This window comes from Mya arenaria, chromosome 3 (assembly GCF_026914265.1).
Source record: "Mya arenaria isolate MELC-2E11 chromosome 3, ASM2691426v1".
Classification (NCBI taxonomy): Eukaryota; Metazoa; Mollusca; class Bivalvia; order Myida; family Myidae; genus Mya; species Mya arenaria.
In genome coordinates this window covers 54,131,575-54,152,125 of record NC_069124.1, presented here as the reverse complement: position 1 = coordinate 54,152,125, position 20,551 = coordinate 54,131,575, and the positions used below count along the sequence as shown (strand labels likewise).

Here is a 20,551-nt window from a genome sequence, read left to right as displayed (position 1 = left end):
GTATTTTGTATAAGAAATTTTCAATTTCCATTTCCAAAGTTCAAACTTATAATTTCAGAGGGCCATTCCTTGGAAAACCAACCCTTCCACCTACAGTGGGCATGGCTATCTTTCAAGACTGACAGTTACCATGGTAATGAGACAGATGGCTACATCGATGTCACCCTACAGAGAAGGGGATACCTTGGAGAAACAAGTCTTGTCAGTAAGTTAAGGTTATTAATATTGTTTATGTTAATGAAAATATATGTGCATTATAATAAACATTAAACAATATGTTAATATTGTTTTATTTGTAATCCCTTTCAGTTGAACTTGAATTCAGGCAACTGATCCTGATACATGATTTAATTCATTTGAATAAAAGTATGAAAACTCGACCTTATGTATGAACAGTATGTGAATACTGTTGCTCATATAGTACAAGTCTTCAGAGTCTTGGTTACTAGTATGATACAAGTATTTTACTTTACTTTTTAGCTGTTGAGGTGCATGAGAAGACTGCGTCCTTTGGTACAGATGTGTCCAGGCAATTTGCTCAGATGATCCAGTTTAACCCAGGTTTGAATATATCTTCATATAAAATATAAGTTTTCTGTTGTTAGTAATCCGGATGATATAGGAATACTTCAAGATATAAAGAGTGAAACATTTTAAGATGATAGTAATTATGTAAAAGAAGACATAACTTGTTGCAATGGTTTCATTTATGCATAGTGTCTGTACATGTAACAGTAACTGGAGCCCCAGTCAGACAGAGAAGCAGTTGAGACTGGCCATCAAGAATTAAAATGAGTTTTAGGGAGAGAAGACCCTTAGACTCTGTCCTGGAATGTGTTTTTGATGCTTGTTTAATATCTCACCTCTGGTCAGAAAGAGAAGCAGTGGAGACTTGCCATCATGAATGACAATGTCGTTGACGGATAGGGAAACCGTAACACTTCAGCTAAATGACCCTTGACTGGTGTGCTGGAATACCCTTATGCTGTCATGGTTACCTACATCCTTTAATATTCTACCTCAGTTCACCCAGAGAACAAGTGAAGACTGGCCATCAAGGACGACAATGTGTTTGAGGGATAGGAGACCCTCAAACTTCAGCTCACTGACCCCCTATTTGCTGTCCTGGAACATCCTTATGTTGCCATGGTTACCTACAACATTTCATATTCTATCTCAGGTCAGAAAGAGAAGCAGTGGAGACTGGCCTTCAAGGATGACAATGTGTTTGAGGGAGAGGAAAAACTAACACTGCAGCTTACTTACCTATCTGCTGTCCTGGAACATCCTTGTGTTGCCATGGTTACCTACAACATTTCATATTCTATCTCAGGTCAGAAAGAGAAGCAGTGGAGACTGGCCTTCAAGGATGACAATGTGTTTGAGGGAGAGAAAAAACTAACACTGCAGCTTACTTACCTATCTGCTGTCCTGGAACACCCTTGTGTTGCCATGGTAACCTATAACATTTCATATTCTATCTCACGTCAGACAGAAAAGCAGTGGAGACTGACCATTCATGAAGTATGACAGTGTGGTTGAGGGATAGGATACCCTAACACTGCAGCTTACTTACTCCCTCCCTATCTGCTGTCCTGGAACATCCTTGTGTTGCCATCGTTACCTTTAACATTTCATTTTCTATCTCACGTCAGACAGAGAAGCAGTGGAGACTGACCTATTTATGTATGACAATGTGGTTGAGGGAGAGGATACCCTTACACTGCAATTTACTGGCTCCTTATATGCTGTCCTTGAACATCCTTGAGTTGCCATGGTTACCTACAACATTACATGTTCTATCTCAGGTCAGACAGAGAACTAGTGGAGACTTGCCATTAAAGATGACAATGTGGTTGAGGGAGAGGAGACTCTCACACTGCGGCTCACTGACGCCCCATTTGCTGTCCTTGAACGTCCTTGTGTTGCCATGGTTACCTACAACATTTCATATTCTGTCACAGGTCAGAGAGAGAAGCAGTGGAGATTGGCCATTAAGGATGACAATGTATTTGAGGGAGAGGAGATTCTAACACTGCAGCTTGCTAACCCCCTATCTGCTGTGCTTGAACATCCTTACATTGCCATGGTCACCCTGCATGATGCAGAAGACGGTGAGTCAATTCAGACAACACAATACAATCTGGATGATGAATAACACTATACAATTTTTTACATCTCAGTGTTTGCATCATGGTTAATTTGGGCTAAATACTGATTATAATATTATTTTGAAAACCAGTATACATGGTTCACCCTTTAGTTTTGCTAGATTGTATTCAATCTAAAATATTCAGCATTGTCATAGCTGCGTTGGCTGGACATCAGTTTTAAGGTTGGTCATTACATTGGTCATAACATGAAAACAACTTTTTTATATGAAATTTGAACTAATCTTTTATATGACAATACACAATAAAGAGGAGTGCTTGGACATGCATATACTTTTTTATCCAAGAAATTTACTAAAAATCAGAAAATACACAACTCTTCAATTAAATAATATAATTTTCAGAGGCAAAGGTGTATTTTGAGGGACTGAACTACCAGGTAATGGAGAATGCCAGCCATATTGACATCCCCGTAATAAGGACAGGGGATATTTCCCAGGACCTCACTGTCATATGCCACACCAGGGATGGTAGGAAAATAAGTACATTGAATAGAATAAGTAAATATTGGATTTCCTTCAGAGGGGTGAATATCGATATTTTCATCCCTATGCACATTGCATAATATCAGTTGGAAAAGAGAAAGAAATTGTTACAGACGATTGTAAAAATGGTATCCAAAAGGCTGGCGAAAGGCTTTATCTAATAGGGTACTTAACTTATTCACTCAATTGCATACCATAAGCAAATGGCTTTACATTGATATAAAATCTCTACAATCTTAAAATTAGTGTTTTGTTTGTAATTTTAAAATGGCATCATACAAGCAATTTATGAAATTTCTTGTTCATATAGGAACAGCAAGAGGCTCACCTACCAGCAAGATTGAACCCTTTTCTGACTTCATCACTCGCCCTGCAGACCACAGCAGTATTGTCAGGTTTGCCAGGGGAGACAGCCAGAATGTGTGCAGAGTTATGCTTCTTAACGACTCTCTATATGAATCTCAAAAAAGGTTCTATATGATGCTGAAGGAACCAGTGGGAGGCAAGCTGGGATCAAGGGCAGAGACAGAGGTCACAATCCTCCCTGATCCCGCAGATGGTAGGTGATTGGTGGAATATATTTTGTAGAGCTTCTGTCAGTTGAGCTGGTCAAAAACATATAAGAGCTCTGCCCATCTATCATTAAGAAAGACTGTGAGAGTATTCGTTTGTTACAGTATTCAAAAGAGCTAAAATTAATCTCAAGTATAGTGAATTGATAAGTGTGCAGGGCTTACTAAAACAATGGACATTTCTTTATTGATTTTCTGATAACTGTCTTCTTGGCAATTTAATTTGAGTTTCAAATGACCCTTATTTAAACTTTTATGAAATTTATGCAGCTTTTATGTGTTGCTTGATTTTTAAAGATAGCTTAAAAATAATCTTTAGTTTTATCAAAGAGGACCTGTTATATCAAAGCCCAAGTCAGTCAGAAGTAAGTTCTTTTCTCAGGCTTATGGCGCTCTAGCCTAAGGGGTATGACGTTTTTGAAGATAAGTTTTTGGACCTTTTGGGAACACTGCATGATTTAATAAAAAAGTTGGTCTAAAAAACAGCTGGAAAATAACACAGGCTACTTTTGAAACACTGCCAGAAACACTGTTGCCAATGGTTGAATGACTATCCTTTTCCTCTCTCTGATGATTTCTTAAACCACATATCTTTTTATAACATCATTTATATTCTGCTAAGAGGCATTGTGTTTACTATGGTTATATGTCATGGAAATCTTCTGTGAAGATGGCAGAGTTGTTGATTTGTATCATTGCCCTTAAAGTTTCTTAATTAATCTATTAAGTTGAAATTGGCATTTTTGATAACTGTGCTTATCATTTATTTAACCATATTTTTTATCAAGCACTGAAATCTTTATTTTTATACTGAATTCGTAAGGAGATATTCTGAAGTGAAATGTTTAAGCATCATTCTGTACTTAATCTTACTCTAAATTTATCATTTTCTAGAATGTAAGAGATATCTTGATACTTAACATAGTCTGGGCTCTTGTGTTATCAGAGGAGAACGGGGTAGCCAAATGTTTTATATTTTCACAAGTATGTAAGATAATTGTTATCTGTTTCACTTTTCAACAAGCAGGCAATGTTTTGTAAGCACAGCTATCATCTTGAACTATTTCTACTGTACACAACAAAAGCGAGATTGTGCTCAGAAATAATTTTAAGAAAAGCCATTCATGTTTTAAGAGAACTTTTTACAATGCAATGGTGTTAATAAAAATTGTCTGCAATACACTGAATGCCTCCATTGTAGAGATAAAAGTCCATTAGATTCCATGATAAGTTTAAAATAATACAGTTCACCAAAGAGAGAGCATAGTTTTAATTTCAGGAGATTTATACGCATCTTATTTCTTTGATTATAATGCAAGAAATATGTAACAATACAACGTTTTTACTTAGACAATATTACAACTGCAAATTCCTCGGTGGAATTATTTTATAGCCATCTTTCAAGCAAAAACTATAACAAATTGTTAAAGACCTGCCAATTCATCCATGCAATTATGCACACTAACTAAACATTGATAGAGCTCTACATAATATTGTTAAGATAGTCATAAACGATGCTATTATTGTACATCATTGATGTAAACATGTTTTCATATTATGGCGGTGGCCGGAATTACTTTATAAATAAACTTGACTTGACCTGACTTATATGAAATTCCAGGATTCAAATGCTCTGACATTCTTTTAACTTATTAACTGAATTTTCGCAATGATTAGGATATTAAATTGATACCAACACTTAACATACAAAGCCAATTATGATATGCAATTTCAGAGCTGGCAAATTCACAACGGAAATTATGTAATCATTCTTTACAAGACTGTATTTGTTTTATAATTGGAGTAATGGAACTGTGTCTGTCTAAGAATATGTTTTACATTATGTCTATTATAAGATAATTTTTGTATCATTGTTTAGGCTGTTTCGGGAAGCTAATAAGATTTGCTATTCTTGACTAATGGGCAAAAAGTCGGCAAAAAGCCTTTTTTGATGAATAAGAAACATCAACATGATAAATACAGATGTCCAGGTATCTTTCGGTTTAGGGTTGTTAACAAATCAAATACGTTTTTCAATAGCATGTTATCAGTCTCTTCCAAAAGATATCATGATTTATTATCTAGGAAGAAAACCACTTTTTTCCAAACTGTTTTCTTTGGCATTTGATGTTTTACATATGGACTCTCTGAAGTAAGATTTGGGGAGAATGACATCAGATCAGAAGAGCAAGACAAATCAAATAGAAGATGTCTCTAAGATTGATCGATACATTTGTTATTCACAAAGTGCATAGCTCTGTATGTTTTAAATATGTGTTTGATGTTAGATAAGTCTGAAGACTGTTAGGTATATTTGATTATAAAGTCCCTTGAGTTATAGCAAACTTGTGGAAAGATAATTTAACAGCTGTATAATTACAACATGCATGAAGATTCTGCTGCTGACAAACTTTTGCTTAACTAAGATTCATCTCTGTCTTAAAACTGTTCAGTGTGCACAAAATTGCATATGTGTTTCAACGTCCATAACCCTTGCTTATATAGAATGAATGCTAGATTTTGCCTCTTGATTTATTTTTAAAAATAAATGGAATTAGGCTTGCCAGGATTATGTAGGCAACTTTGAGCCAATTGATAAAGTACTGTCACAAGTCAAGAACAAGAAAGATTGAAAGTATTTCATTAGAGTAATGAATTCTTATCTTTTGGGGAGTATCCTACAATTTTGTTCCTATTTTTCATCAACAAACCAGTGGTGTTTTTATGTTCTCCCAGGGCAAGTAAATCTATGAGAAGTGTTACATTCAATTAATTACCATTATGAGCTCTTCATTGGTTTATTGGGATACTCTGGCAATTATTGCAATGAAAACAAAAAATCATAGAATGATAAGAGTTTGTTTATTCAGCTTGCCACTTTAATGTTCAGTGTGGTATTCTAATTTAACAGTTGTTTTGATTGAAACTATAAAACTGACATCAGTAATTGTGTATGATAATATCAAAGTATTCTATTAAAATATAAGTTTCTTAATTGTAACAGCTGAAGATGTTTAATATTAGGGATATAACTCAAGATAAGGGTGTGCTCATTTATTTAATTAATTAGAGTATTTGCCTTATTATCCCCCACCGAACCAAAGGTTTCAGGATTGGGATATTGTATTGGCGTTGTCCGTCATTCCGTCCTTCCGTCCCTCCACCCGTCCATAGCCATATCTTGGCAGGCATTGATCAGAAAATGTTCAAACTTGGTCAGAATATTTCCCTTGATCAAATCATGACCACTGGTAAAAGTGGTCACATGGGGTCAAAAACTAGGTCACTATTGCCTAATCAGGCGGGGGATATCAATTCAATGAATTAATTTGCTTGTCTTATTTTTCAATCATATTAAGTTAAACTTTTGGCAAATGTTCTTTTTGTAAAAAGAGAATTTTTCGTTATTTACAAACTTTCATAAAGATGAACCATGATATTGCCATGCTTTATGTTAACAAATGACAACTATTTAAGATTAAATATAATTTTCAGCCATTATTAACTGATGTTCCAACAAGGTGCATGACTAAAAATAAAAGGACCATCATCAATATGTTTTGAGTAAACAGTTTCCAAAACAACTCATTCTTGTCATGGGAACTGGACCAATCCCAAAATATAAGTTTAACTACAGCGTTCTGGCAAGATTTCCAGACAATGATTACTAAATATTAGCATCAAAACAAGCATAATTATTGGTAATATTTGTTTCTTAGTAGGATTCAACATTTTGCATTATATGTGACAAAAACCTCACGAGGATAAAACCTTTTTAACGGTATGAATTGGCACGGAATTGTCATAAAGACGTCCTAACTCTGGGAAATTGTTCCTGTAAAGTGGGGAAGTACCAGAAAGATATGATCTATGACCATCTAATACACAGTGAGGCTTCTTGAAGACACCCCTGGGTGTGGGTAGATATTCATTTAGATGAATATGCCTTTCGTCATAAAAAGTAAATTATATGTATGGATGACAATAAACATAAATATATTTTAGCAAACATTCTATGATTCTGGTATGCTTTTTATTATAAACCTACAGATTACATACAAAGAAAGAAGCCAAGCAACAGATGTTAAAACATATACATTATCTTTTCAGAGCCCGTGTTTTACTTTGACCAAGCCCACTACACTGTGGATGAGAGTGCTGGCACCCTGGAGGTTAAGGTGTGGAAAACTGGCACGGATCTGTCCAAACCCTCCAGTATAACTGTGCATTCCCGGAGAATGGGGAATAACCCCGCTGAAGGTGAAATTGCTGTAATGTACACTGTTAACAAGAATGCAGAAATACTTGGGGTTAAGGTGTGGGAAACTGGCACGGATCTGTCTTAACCCTCCAGTATTACTGTACATTTCCAGAGAGTTGGGAATAACCCCTCTGAAGATAGGTTATGCTATATTGTACACTGACAACAATTTTAAAATAATACTGGAGGTTAAAGTGTGGATATCAGGAATGGACTTGTCCAAACTCTTCAGTATTACTATGCATTTCCAGAGAATGGGGAATAACCCTGCTGCAGATGAGGCTTGCTACATCACTTGCACATCACTGAGGAGAAGTTGTGTATAACTTGAACAGATCTCCCCAAACCTTCCAGTATATTGACCTGCTGAAGGTGATTTTGAGTGTTGCCATAATAATGGTGATTAGGTGATTGCAGTTGAATCTAGTACTGCTAGTACATTGTAATGTTACCATCCTTAATATATACTCCAATAGGTTAATAAGGGTGGTAAATCAATATTACACTCCTTAAGACATTTTACACATTTTTTATCCCCCAGTCGGATTGGACTACCTACCAGTGACCCGAATCCTTGACTTCTCTCCGGGTGAGATGACTAAGACTCTGAAGGTTGCCATCTTAGATGACTCGGCAAGTCCCCAGCTGGAAGGACAGAAGACGTTAGAGCTCTATTTCCGTATCCCTGTAGGGGGCCGTGTTGGGCAGCCTAGCACTGCTGTAGTCACTATAGATGACTCAGTCTCTGATTGTAAGTTTATTTTTTCTCACTCTTTGTTAAACACCATTTAGTGAAAAAGTGAAACTGAATATCTCCTTTAAATCTTTTCAACACTGCTTAACCAAATTGCAGTGAGCTCTTGTTCAATATTGATAAATGAATATTTCTTGCAACTGTTCTAATGATCATTTAAAAGTGAGATATCTTGCTATGAAAAATAATTTCATCATCAAATTATGTAATTTTTATACCAGTGCCTAAGATGCAGTTTAAGGCAGCCGAGTACAGAGTCCTTGAAAGTGACCTTCAAGTTGTTGCTAAGGTGACAAGGTCAGGTGACATCAGCAGCCAATCAGAAGTGAGGTGCTACACTCGACCAATCACAGCGAAGAGTGATGTGGATTTTATGGAGAGACCTGACTCAGAGGATTCCCTTGTGGTCTTTCTTCCAGGTAAATAGTTTGGTTTGTAGATAAAGGGAGGCAAATCAAACATGTGTTTCTTTAAAAGAATAGATCTGTACGCTTAAATAGGCATTCACTCTATAGATGTAATGATTTACAAGTTTGTTTTTTATTATTAGGATAAAACAATCATATTTTGATAAAGCAATAATAAAAAAGAGAATGGAATAATAAATAGAGAGTTTTATAAAAAGAGAATGGAATAATAAATATAACTTTCATTATAAAAAGAAATGTCACAAGTTGACAAGGAATATGCTAGCACAAAATCTGCTGTGTTAAGAAAATTGATCTGTCTCTTTAACATATATCTTTATTGTAAGGAAATGTTATTTGACCTTTGAGAGGAACTGTCACATACAGCTGGGGAATGGGATGAGACTTTAAGACAGGTTCTGGACATGCTGTCAGTCTGTATATTAAATGCCGTCATTCTGTATATTCCATGTAGATATAATCATCTCTCTATTTCCCTCACAGGACAGATCGAGGCAGACTGTCACATACAGCTGGTGGATGACACAGTCCAGGAACGTGAGGAGAGTTTTAGATTGGTTCTCGGCACACCAGACAGTCTGTTGCCAGGGGGTGCCACTCTAGGAGGACAGGTCACCACTCACATTGTGGTTGATGACCCAGAGGATAGTGAGTGATGATCATTGGTCTTTATGGTAAAAAATAACAACCTTGGCTTGTTGGTCATATATATATATATATGTGAGAGTTTCAGCATTAAACCGTCTTACTTAATAACATAGTGATCATGTTTGACTGTTATTAAGAAACAACAATATTTAATTTGAGTACTTTATATCAAAAATTTTGTTGCCATTCAATTCAATTTGTTTCTGGATGAAAAATGATGCAGTTTTGAAACATCTCGATGTATTTTGGAAAAATTCATTCATTAGATTTCAATTTTTTTTTTCAGATCCAATAATCATGTTTGAACTCAATCAGTACACAGTGAATGAGCCGATCATCAAAGGTGATGTGACGATTGCCCGTATCTCTGTGGTCAGACTCGGGGATACAGAAGGAACATCAGTGGTACAAGTAACAACGCGCAGTGGAAGTGCCTTAGCTGGCAAAGACTTTAGAAACTATGATAGGGGTAAATCAACAATTAACCAATTTTACTTTATTTAGGACCATTGTTTTAAACTGACCACAAGTCATGAAGATGTGTCTATATTTGACATTACATTAGATTTGCCAATTACACAAGTTACACAAGTGGATGTAAATGACATGTCTACAGCACTCAATGGTTCTTGCTCCCTATGGTTTGTAACAATTTGTTTTAACATTTAGTTCACCATAGTTTATAATAATTTCTTTGAGTTTGACTGAGATGTTTTTAGAATCACGCTAAAGTCTTTTTGAGTAGAAGCCGGTACTGTTGTCACAAGTCTGTTTTGAGCCAAAGACCTTGGTCTTGGGTGATAGGTGGTCATAGATGCAATTGGAATTTCTCAGCCTTTTTATATGTATCGAAAAAACTGTAAACATCCCATTAACATTCCAGCGCTTAATTTTGGACCTGGGGTAAGCCACCAGACGGTAGAATTGGAGATTCTCTATGACATGAGTGGGGAGGACAGGGAGATGTTCACTGTACACATGTCCGAGGACACACAGAGGATCGCACAAGTCAGGGTAAGCTGCAATTCTTTACTTGTACCTCAGGACATCTGTTGAAGGTGGACAAAATGGACACTACGTGTAGCTTCTCTTGGAACCTTGTTAGTTGGGAAATCATGTCTTTGCTATCATCCATTTCACAAAAACAATCTTAATTTTGTGAAAAGAATACAGTGTCCTTGAAATTAGGATTAAAATTGTGTCTAAGACCAAAAACAGGCCATAACATCAAAATATTAGTGTTTTTCTGATGATTATCCTATAATTTAATATTCACTGACTAGTTGTTGAGTGAAGTTGTAATAACCTTGACATTGTTGTCAGTGATTTTTACATGAGGCATATTGACCTTGACACTGATAATCTTTTCACAATTATAGCACAACATTGAGGTTGTGTTTTACAGAGAGGAAAACAGCAAACTGGCTGACATAGAACTTTTCCTTGCCCAGCTGGTTGTCTCTCAATGTGACCTTGACCTTCTTGTCAGCAGTGATTTCAACATGAGGCCTGTAGAATTTGAAATTTTCAGCACAACAGTCAGAGGCTGCAATGAATATAGAAGAGAACAATAATATGGCTGATATCAAACTTGCTGTGGCTGCGCTTGTTGTATCTCTACCTGACCTAGACCTTGTTGACAGTGATTTTAACATGAGGCTTGTTGACCTTGATTTTAATAACCCTTTTACACTTTTAGCACGATGAGGCTGTGGTGTATATAGAGGAGAACAGCAAGCTCGCTGATATAAAACTTCCCCTGGCGCCTCTGATTGTCTCTCTACGTGACCTTGACCTTGTTGCCAGTGATTTTAAAAGGAGGCCCATACAGGGATACCCACTTGTGTGTGTATCTGTAAGTAACTTATTTACATTTTGTAGTGATTTTGAAATAGAGGATTTTTTTTATCTTTCGATGTTATACATAATCTATTTGTCATTATTGATGTGCATGCTTGTATAGTCCCGCAGGGCGTCTTGTATACTTTTCATCAGCAATTTATCATATTTTAAGATGTCTATGTTATCGAAATATCAAATAAAGACAACCTCAAAGTACTCAAAACATGGTTGTGGCGGATCCGTGCTCCAAAAACCTAAAATGACTAACAATCTTAATGGAGCACTTGCCGAATGGGCCAGGCCCGAGTGCGTGTATAAATAAGCTTACACACCCACAAAAAATGGCAGAAAATTTGGGTAAAAGTTAGTTAAAGAAAGTGTTTCTAACATTTAACTTCTCATGTCAATTTATGAAAAATAACTGTGTTTCAGTCCTGCAGCCCCTACCATCCCCAGTACCTGTCAGTCCAGGATGTATGTAGGGAGGCCGGTATTGACGATGTCCAGACAAAGTTCCGTTGGAGGGTTGGGCAGGCAGGAGGGGTACTGTTTGACCTTGACTCTGACACCATCTTCACTACTACCAGGGGGGTCACTCTGGATAGCGTCTACTTTACAGCAGGTCCATCAATTATTTCAGTGTGTCTGTTCCTAGTTTGTCTGTTTTCTGATTTATAGTAGAGGTATTTTCATAGCCTTTGTGTCCATGTTTTCAGCTATGCCATTAGCATGCAAAAGCTTTAGTCTTTGCCATAGCTCAAAGATCATTCAAAATATTCATATACAAGAGTAATGCCCCTTGTTTAAGTAAAAAGCAACAGATGTTTCATTGGTGTTCACTTTACAGCCTTTCTGAATATGTTACTGTCATTGCATTTTTGTTGTCTGTGTAGTTGTCAAGCCATTGTCATTATGCAAAACCTTCCATGTTGAGCATCACTCTTGATAAAATAGGTTTTAGTCCCTTGGTTGATGATGAACGTTTGCATCCACATGTGATACCATTGTTTAATGTAACATGCCACAAGTGTATATAGTTTTATGTTCTGATTTGCAATAGTTAGACTAACAGGTATAATACATAATCACAAAATGTATTTTTGATCTTGCAGGTAGCCAGGTTGAATGTTACGCTAGAGCAGTTAATTTCGAAGGAGAGCCAGGCATCGAGGTAGCTAGCCCTGTTATGACAGTTGACCAAAGCCAGGGTGCATGTCCATCTAGCACTGACAGCGTCAAATTGGCTGAACCATTCGGTGCAAGGATGAGGTATACAGGTACGACATGCTGGGTTAATACAGTACGAGTGCCAGACCTAAAATTAGCCTGCCCTGAAATGACAGTGTCACAGATGATGAAAAAAAACAGAGAAAGGATGTGGAAGATGGATTTAAATATGTAGGATTTCATATCCAGACTGAAATACCTTGGCTCAAACTTTTCAACATTCAGACTTAACAGATAATAACCAGATCTACCCTAATCCTGTAAAAAATACCTGGGTTGGGGAACAGGAATTTCACTACCCCAACCCTTTATAAAATGCCTGGGTTAGGCTACAGGAATTTGACTCAGAGAATAGTCAGAAATAGTTCCAAATACTAGTAGTTAATTTTGTTGTTGTTATTATTTGACTATAAAATGACGTTAAGATATCGTTTCAGACTAAACACTGTGTCAAATTCTTGTGGGTTGGGCCACTGTATACAAAACATTTCCTTAATGATGGTCATATAGAAAATAACACATTGTAAATTCAATGAGTTCTAATTATTACAAACTTAAAATTCCAGGTCCAGATGATGAATGGCACCCTAACAAGGTTCGTGTGAGAGTACAGATTCCCCATACTGATGGAATGTTACCCGTCATCTCTACCCGCAAGATGGCCAACTATGAGCTGACCCTGAATGATGATGGCTCACACAAGAACAAGCACCAGTGCACGAACCTGCTGAAAAGTGGAGGGATGGGGGCCGGTTTTGGAGTCAATCACCATGATCTGATGGGGTTTTATGGGTCTTCCCTCCCGTACCAGTATAGCGAGACGCTGAGGAGTAATAGGACACTGGCACTTTATAGGTAACTAGTTGTGTGTTAAAGTTTTTTCTATTGTTGATACAATGTAAGGTACGGAAAAGACTATTTCATTAATGAATATGTTAGTCATAATATAATGAGAACTTGATTACTTTTAGACACAAACTGAAGTTTAAAATCATACATGTTTCTATTTAACCAGAAACCTGGACATGTCCTCGTGTGTGTGGACGTTTGATGCCTACTACAACATGTCAGAGCTGGTCAGCATGTGTGGTGCTCTGATGGACACTGATTTACGGGTACAGCACTATACTACATCTTGCCATAGAGAGAACAGTATTTTAGAAAAATGACCAATAATAATCAATCTTAATTAATTTTATTCATGCTCCACAAGCAGTCCTTTTGGCCAGTTTAAAATTAACCTTCCTCTGCAACCATTTTACATCATGATGGATCTTAGGAAAAATAAACCATTTTACCCTGAAGTAACATGTTCCAAAAGTGTTTTCTTCCCTTTACAGATGCATGGTGGTCCTCAGTCCTTCGTTGTAGTAAAACTCCCCCTGTTTGTATCATACCTGTACTTCACTCCGGGCATGAGAGACACATGGCGAGCCCATGAGGTGAGCAGATACCTCACACTGAAGTTTGTGTATGGTACAGGGACAATGTGGGACCAAGCCATACAATCAAACAGGCACCCAGCTGGGCTCAAAGGTGAGTTGGGTCAAAGTTACTAACAAAGTTGAAAAATCTTGACTCAGGAAGTCAAAATATTGGGATAGCCTTGGTGCCGTTTATGGTCTTGCAATATGCTGATATGTTGGAGTAACGCCCTTTGATCAGGATTCACAACTGTTTGCATTTGCATGTTTTTCTTTTGTTCATCACTGGATTCATAGAGGTATATTTATTTTATTTTCAAAACAGCCAAGATGTTCCCTTCTGATGTCCTGATACTTGCAGATGGTCAACTAGTTGTCAGATTCCAGACTGTTCCCAAATTCAGGGGACAGTTCCTGGCTTCACATCCTGGTAAGATTTTTATATGAAGGTTGTTTGTAAAATTAAATATCTTATTTTTTTTCACAGAAATTTTTTTTTAACTCATTTTGTGTCAGTGTTTGCCATGAATGATTAAGGTAAGTGTTAATACAATTGAAAGAAAAGTAAAAAAAATAAATAATACCCATGTTTAAAAAAAACTCATTGGCAAATCATACTTAACAAATAAAACGAAATTGTAATTATATCATCATTTTTAAAACGTTGCTGCAGGAAACCAGTTCAACTCTAATGTGCAGTCTCTGAGTCATGGTGGTTTGACATTTGACCTTCAGTTACTTCCTGGCCCCAACACATCTGACAGACCTCACCAGAACTGGCTTGTCACTTCTGCCACTGCGGTATGTTAAGAAAATATTATTTGTCCTACTTCTCATTCTTTAATAAATTAATGGATTCAGCACAGTGAAAAATATTTTTGCTTATTTTTTTTTCTTGTTGAAGATGTATATTATGACTTTCAATCTTAATTTTGGACCAATCAAAAGTTGGAAAAGCAAATAGAATAGGTTGATTTGTGTCTTTTAGGTGGAAAGGCTTGAAATTGGTGTACATGTATCTTGAAAACGAGATTAATTTTTTACTAAGCCTTTAATATGTTAATAATGGGGTCAGACAACTTTATTCATCATATTGCTTTTATTTTATTCATGAAATTAATGTATTCATTCATAAATTATCTTTTTTGTTGTTGTTGCAAATAACATAGAACCATCAATTACTAAAGGTGAATTGGTCTTGTTATTCATTTGTCATAAATAAATACAACCAACCATAATAAGTATTATTTATTATTAAAATATATTTTTGAAATACTTAAAGGCCTCCCTCTTTACAGCCACTTGATAGAGTACATTTATTAAACTAGTAATTGAAGGTTTCTTTTGCATATTTTAACAATATTGTGCAAAATAAATATTTGTGTTTCAGCTGAAGGACTACTCTGGAGACTTTGTTGTGACCTTGCTGCCATGCCTACTGACCTTTACCCAGACTTCCACTCAACCAATCAGCTGCTCTCCCTCTGACAATGTGACCTTCAGTCTACCAATCAGATTGCAGCAAGTCAGTGACCCTGTGCCTTCAAAGTTCAGCCTGAATACAGAATTCAGGGTGACTAGAAAGAGTGATGTTTGGCTCTCGGAGAAACTGTCATACATTTCTGAGGACGACATGACCATTACTCCAGGTCTTAAACGATTTAGCTTTAAAGTACCATTAAGAATAACCTTTTATGTTTTAAAAAAAAAGATTACACTTGGAGTTTGCATCTTTGGTGATCTATAATGTCCATGTCTAACCCAAAAGGTTGAGGGTTCAAGCACTTCCTGTTATGTTTTCTCATGGCTTCTCAAAATGGACCCCACTGCTGACTTCTACCAAAGAACTGGATTTGAAAGTTATTCTGTAATAAGCTGTCATCATACATGTATGTCAAAATCCAGCTGAAATAAATTTGTACAGCTAATTTATTAGTATTTAGCTAATACTAATAAATCATTTCAGGTGATACAGTGTATGGAAGACTAGATGTGAGCCCCATACAGTCGTTGGATCGGAGTGTCCATCTTTACATTGAGAAGGTGTTCATGTGTGCAGGGCAGAGGGGTTACATTCCACTATACAATCCGGATATAGGCCACTATGGATGTGTAGGAAAATCAGAACAACTGGACACTGTCATCAGAATTCTGGTTTGTTATGCTTCTTTGCACATTATCATGACTGGATAAATTAAAATAAGTACTAATAATGGTATAACATGGATACAAAATTGGTGCTACCTTTATTGCAATATATTTGTCCAAACCATCAGGGTCATTTTACTTTTGTATAACCTGAAAGCATTCTGGCAACACCTTTCAAGAATTTACCAGTAGAGATTAGTGTGATGTTCATCAAAGCAGTATGAGTGTAGGAAATACTTACCCTATACATGTTACAAAGTTGTTCTACAATGTTTGCAATATGGAAGATAAACTCTTTATACCATTTCTTTAATTCAGGACATAGAGGACCCTTCCTCCGTTAACGCAACATTCCAAGGGGTTCCTTTATCGGCTAAGATGGCCCATGATGACACACAATCCTCTGATGTCTTCAACATTCCAGGGGCAGATGGTTTCTCATTTGATTCCTCGCCACTTTTTCAGGTAGGGATAATCACTATTAAGAAATTATTTTCCAATTCTAAATTTTCCCCTCTTTTTCATTCATTTCCTGTTTGATTTTAGTAAGAATATTTCTATTAAAAGATTTGATTTGAAATCTATAAAATTTATAAAAAAATTATTGTTATAAACAGAAATGTTTACTTAATAAGTATTTTTCATGGAGCCCCATTGGCGCCTGTTGATAATAGCATATTGCTCAATAGTACTTGCACATGTGGTTGATATTTCCAGACCAGTTATTGTGTAAGTCATGGTCTTGGTGTCTATTTTGGTGTCTGTTTTGGTGTGGTAGTCTCACAAAAGCCCTAACAAATCATTCAAAAATTATTCAAGTTATTCACAGTTATAAGGAAGTACATATTGATATTATATGTACAATGTTATTAGCAAAAAGTTTTATTGAAATATTAGTAGAGTTGTGTCTCTTTTTTAACTGAAAAATAGAGCACATAGAATGATCTAGATTTGCTATGAATATTTACATTTGTTACCATTTTATCATTGCAGACTGAGGATGAAAAACTATGGTTTCTGCACATAGTGTTTTCACAGACCGCCACAAATGGAGATGTAATTTCAAGAACATCAATGTTTGACAGTCATACTGTGAGGAGATCCCTCGATGACATTGCAGGGGTTGGGAATGGTAAAAAGGGCACAAATATGGCCCCTTTAATACTTAACTTCAATGGGAAGTCTTTGAAAGAAGACCAATACCAGCCTGGCAAAAAAACTGAAAACAGTGAAAGCCAGATGCCACTTATTGCTGCCCTGATTGGGGCAAGTGTCCTACTGCTGATAGGTATTATTGTACTTGTGATATATATACGACACCGGCGGAAGCAGACGTCTCCACCGCCAACCCCATCAGGAACCATAACTGTGTTATCTACTTCTCCTGGACTTACAAAAGTCATATCAAATGCTTATGTTTTCAAACCACACCCATTATACCATTCTGAAGTCTGACGATGAAATTTTATGTTATTGCGATTTGTACATATTCTAGAATTGAGAATTTTGCAGCCATATTATTTTTTGTTATTCTATACGTGGTGCTTTATATCAAACCATTTATTAAAAAATGTTGTGTATTTTGTACTGTTCCTTTTCTAAAAAAATAATATTGTTAACGAGAGATTTAAATTCCGTCTGCATTCCTTATTTTCTACGACTCAGAATGATATAGAGAAATTATACACTATGAAATGAAATCCATTTTGTGCCAAAACTCCCATTTATATATCAAAAAGTATTGAATGCTCACTTCATAGCGACTGAGTCATATATCAGATATTAAGACTTTTTACACATTTAATTTGTACCATCATGAGTCCATGGTATCAATCCATTGTTATAAGGTGTTGTATTTTGTCCATTTGAAAATTACATATTGATGTTACATATGTGCAATAGTTAGTGTGATTCCTGCTTGTGTGTTTGCAACTATATTTGCAATATAATTGAACGGTGATTCTTAAATTAATGGTCATTTTAATGGATTTTCATGAAATGACCATTCAGATGCATGTTTTAATATGGATATAGTAATTGCTACAGTAAATGCATGAATGATTCATGGATGATTCATCAAAGAGGAGCTAATAAGTTTGGATTTTAGAAAAAATCTCTGCAAAATTAAAGAATTAGGACTTATGAGCTGATTGACAATTTTGATATTGTACAATGTATGTGTTTTTATTAAATAAGCAAAATTATATCAATTATGGTCATTGTATGTTTTTGAAGGCTTTTACATTATTATCTTTTGGTATAATTGCTGTACTCATTAAATTGCATAGTTTTGAACAATACCTTGCAAATCCATTGTTTTGTTGTTTTGTTGTTGATCTTTAACTTTTACAGTATATGTCATATTTCCCTTGTTCTTGTATAAAAATGCATAGTGAAAAAGTTATGCAAGAATATGCAAACATTGTACAATATTTGTGCTGGTTGATTCTGAACAGAACAAGATTTCAACAGTAAATGCAACATTTGTCTAGTAACATGTATTAGCAACTGTGTTGTCTTCATGATTGTGTTTGTTTTGTTCTAGTCATTTGTAAAAGTGTACCTACGGTAGTTGCCTAACTGAACATGTATGTTGTACATGCATGTTTGTCATATCTTCAAAGATGTACATTGTATATGAAAACAATGAGATTTTGTTATAATGATTTGCTCATGTTAATGATATTATAATCAGACAATTATCATGTGTATTTTATCAGAGTTTCAGGATGTTTAATATGTTTGTTTTCTTGAGTAGAGTATAATCATTATTCTGAGCTAATGATTTTGTTGTTATTTCAACTTTGATGTCAAATGCTTGATATTTTGATCTGAAATAATACTACTGTGATCATATGAGGGGTAACATGTATTTATGCTGCCCATTGCTATATTCCATGCATATTTTTGTATTATATGTGCATTTTGCATTCCAAAAATAAACTCAAAAAGCAAGAACATTTCATTGTGGTTTGTATGTCCATCAACTCAAAATATTCTTTACTGTCAACAAACATCTCTTGAAAAGTTAATTTCATCATCTGTTGTTTATACAACAGTTAAACCTTTGTTAAAACTTCACATCCAAAGCGTCTGCTTTGGCATTAACAAGGCATCTGGAATAAATACACTATATTTTGAAACACAAGCATTTCATGTTCGTGTGGTGATCTTGGTAAAACATACATATATATCTATAAATATCAGATCCGGGAGATGGAGTGTGCAAACTTCCTGCTCAGGTGATGGAAATACTTATACAAAGTCATTCACACAGCCAGTGCCATTTGTTGGTGACTTCGTCAGCACAAGAGATGTATGTGAAACATGCATTCCTTCTTTCTCCTGTTATAAGATGACAAGATACAAGAATTATTTTTTTAGGGTGGGTATGTGTTAACAAGAAACATTAGCCCAATGAGCTAGTTTCCAGCATGAATAACAGACATACATATCAAAAAATAACAATGAGCTTGTGACCTGAAAATAAAAGCATATAAGTTCAAATTAACACATATTGAGACAAGTATTTACAAAGGTCGTTCGTTATCATATTCATGCATTCAATAACAAATAGCAAAATTGGATTAGAGCATCGAAAACAGTGACAAATCAAAAATGTTTTCCCGACTGTACGCGCAATCCACACGCGCATGGTTCCACTAGTTGACATACCACTGTGAAATGGTTAGTTCTTTCAAGAGTATTTAAGGATAATCCTATACATTGAAATAGCAAAATTGTAAGTAGCAAAATATACAAGGGAATTACAGCATTGTACATCGATGTGTAGTTGGTAAAAAACTTACAATTCATCTAGCTGAATAGGAAAAATCTTTGGAAAGTATTGCTTAGAGGAGGTATTATGTTTATCATGTAATTTTGATATTACACCTGCCACTGTAAAAGAATGTTGATTGAAAAAGTAAAGTAGTAACACCTAAACAAAATACTTGCCGAAAGAAAAAACACATGTAGTTTTATGTGTTCGACAGATGTTAGATAAATTTGAAACAATCATAAATAGATATTAGCCCACGTCATTTAATTTGATAATTTGTTATTTTATTCAAAATGTCCGCTGAAATCTTTTCTGGTATTTGGATGCCAAATCTTGTCCAGTGGGTGTAAGCCATCCCACTGAAAACAAAACTCCTTTTCCGTTAAGACAGAGGATAACAGATATTCAGTGATACATCTTATAGTTCTCAATTTCTTCTATTTTTTAAGCAATAAGGTATTATTTGTTGAACATTTACTAGAGGGACCTGTCCAGGTGCGGATCAACCTTCTAAATTCCAGGTAGTTCCATGTTTAATTGTTCTTACTGATGGAACATATACACAGTTTCCGTATACCAGATTAAAATTACATGTTTTCAAAGCTACAAGGTTTTGGACATATTTTGGTGAGATACCATACAGACATTTGTAAGTTTCAAAAGCAATGTATCTTACCCTGCTCAAATCTAATGTTGGCAATTGAACTCTATGAAAAATGTTTTTGTAAGTTGTGGTGTTATCATTAAAAAATATTTTTTAAAGCTCTGTATTGAGTCTTTTCCATTTGTTCTGTGTTGGTCTTGCTACAA

The 20,551-nt window shown here is 35.6% G+C and overlaps 1 protein-coding gene across 1 annotated transcript in view; it reads left to right on the top strand.

Moving 5' to 3' along the window:
* Nucleotides 1-18,918, top strand: part of LOC128227726 (extracellular matrix protein 3-like) — an 83,511-nt gene extending 64,593 nt beyond the window's left edge. Inside the window, exons 3-25 of the mRNA XM_052938510.1 lie at nucleotides 59-205; nucleotides 481-561; nucleotides 1,965-2,114; nucleotides 2,516-2,641; nucleotides 2,967-3,215; nucleotides 7,339-7,488; nucleotides 8,031-8,240; nucleotides 8,465-8,662; nucleotides 9,155-9,319; nucleotides 9,606-9,788; nucleotides 10,203-10,333; nucleotides 11,019-11,174; nucleotides 11,594-11,783; nucleotides 12,274-12,438; nucleotides 12,955-13,243; nucleotides 13,404-13,503; nucleotides 13,729-13,924; nucleotides 14,138-14,242; nucleotides 14,486-14,613; nucleotides 15,203-15,461; nucleotides 15,779-15,966; nucleotides 16,279-16,425; nucleotides 16,954-18,918. Coding sequence (XP_052794470.1) covers nucleotides 59-205; nucleotides 481-561; nucleotides 1,965-2,114; nucleotides 2,516-2,641; nucleotides 2,967-3,215; nucleotides 7,339-7,488; nucleotides 8,031-8,240; nucleotides 8,465-8,662; nucleotides 9,155-9,319; nucleotides 9,606-9,788; nucleotides 10,203-10,333; nucleotides 11,019-11,174; nucleotides 11,594-11,783; nucleotides 12,274-12,438; nucleotides 12,955-13,243; nucleotides 13,404-13,503; nucleotides 13,729-13,924; nucleotides 14,138-14,242; nucleotides 14,486-14,613; nucleotides 15,203-15,461; nucleotides 15,779-15,966; nucleotides 16,279-16,425; nucleotides 16,954-17,415 — 4,175 coding nt within the window. The 3' untranslated portion in view covers nucleotides 17,416-18,918. The remainder of the gene's footprint in view (nucleotides 1-58; nucleotides 206-480; nucleotides 562-1,964; nucleotides 2,115-2,515; nucleotides 2,642-2,966; nucleotides 3,216-7,338; nucleotides 7,489-8,030; nucleotides 8,241-8,464; nucleotides 8,663-9,154; nucleotides 9,320-9,605; nucleotides 9,789-10,202; nucleotides 10,334-11,018; nucleotides 11,175-11,593; nucleotides 11,784-12,273; nucleotides 12,439-12,954; nucleotides 13,244-13,403; nucleotides 13,504-13,728; nucleotides 13,925-14,137; nucleotides 14,243-14,485; nucleotides 14,614-15,202; nucleotides 15,462-15,778; nucleotides 15,967-16,278; nucleotides 16,426-16,953) is intronic.
* The last annotated feature ends 1,633 nt before the right edge of the window (nucleotides 18,919-20,551 follow it).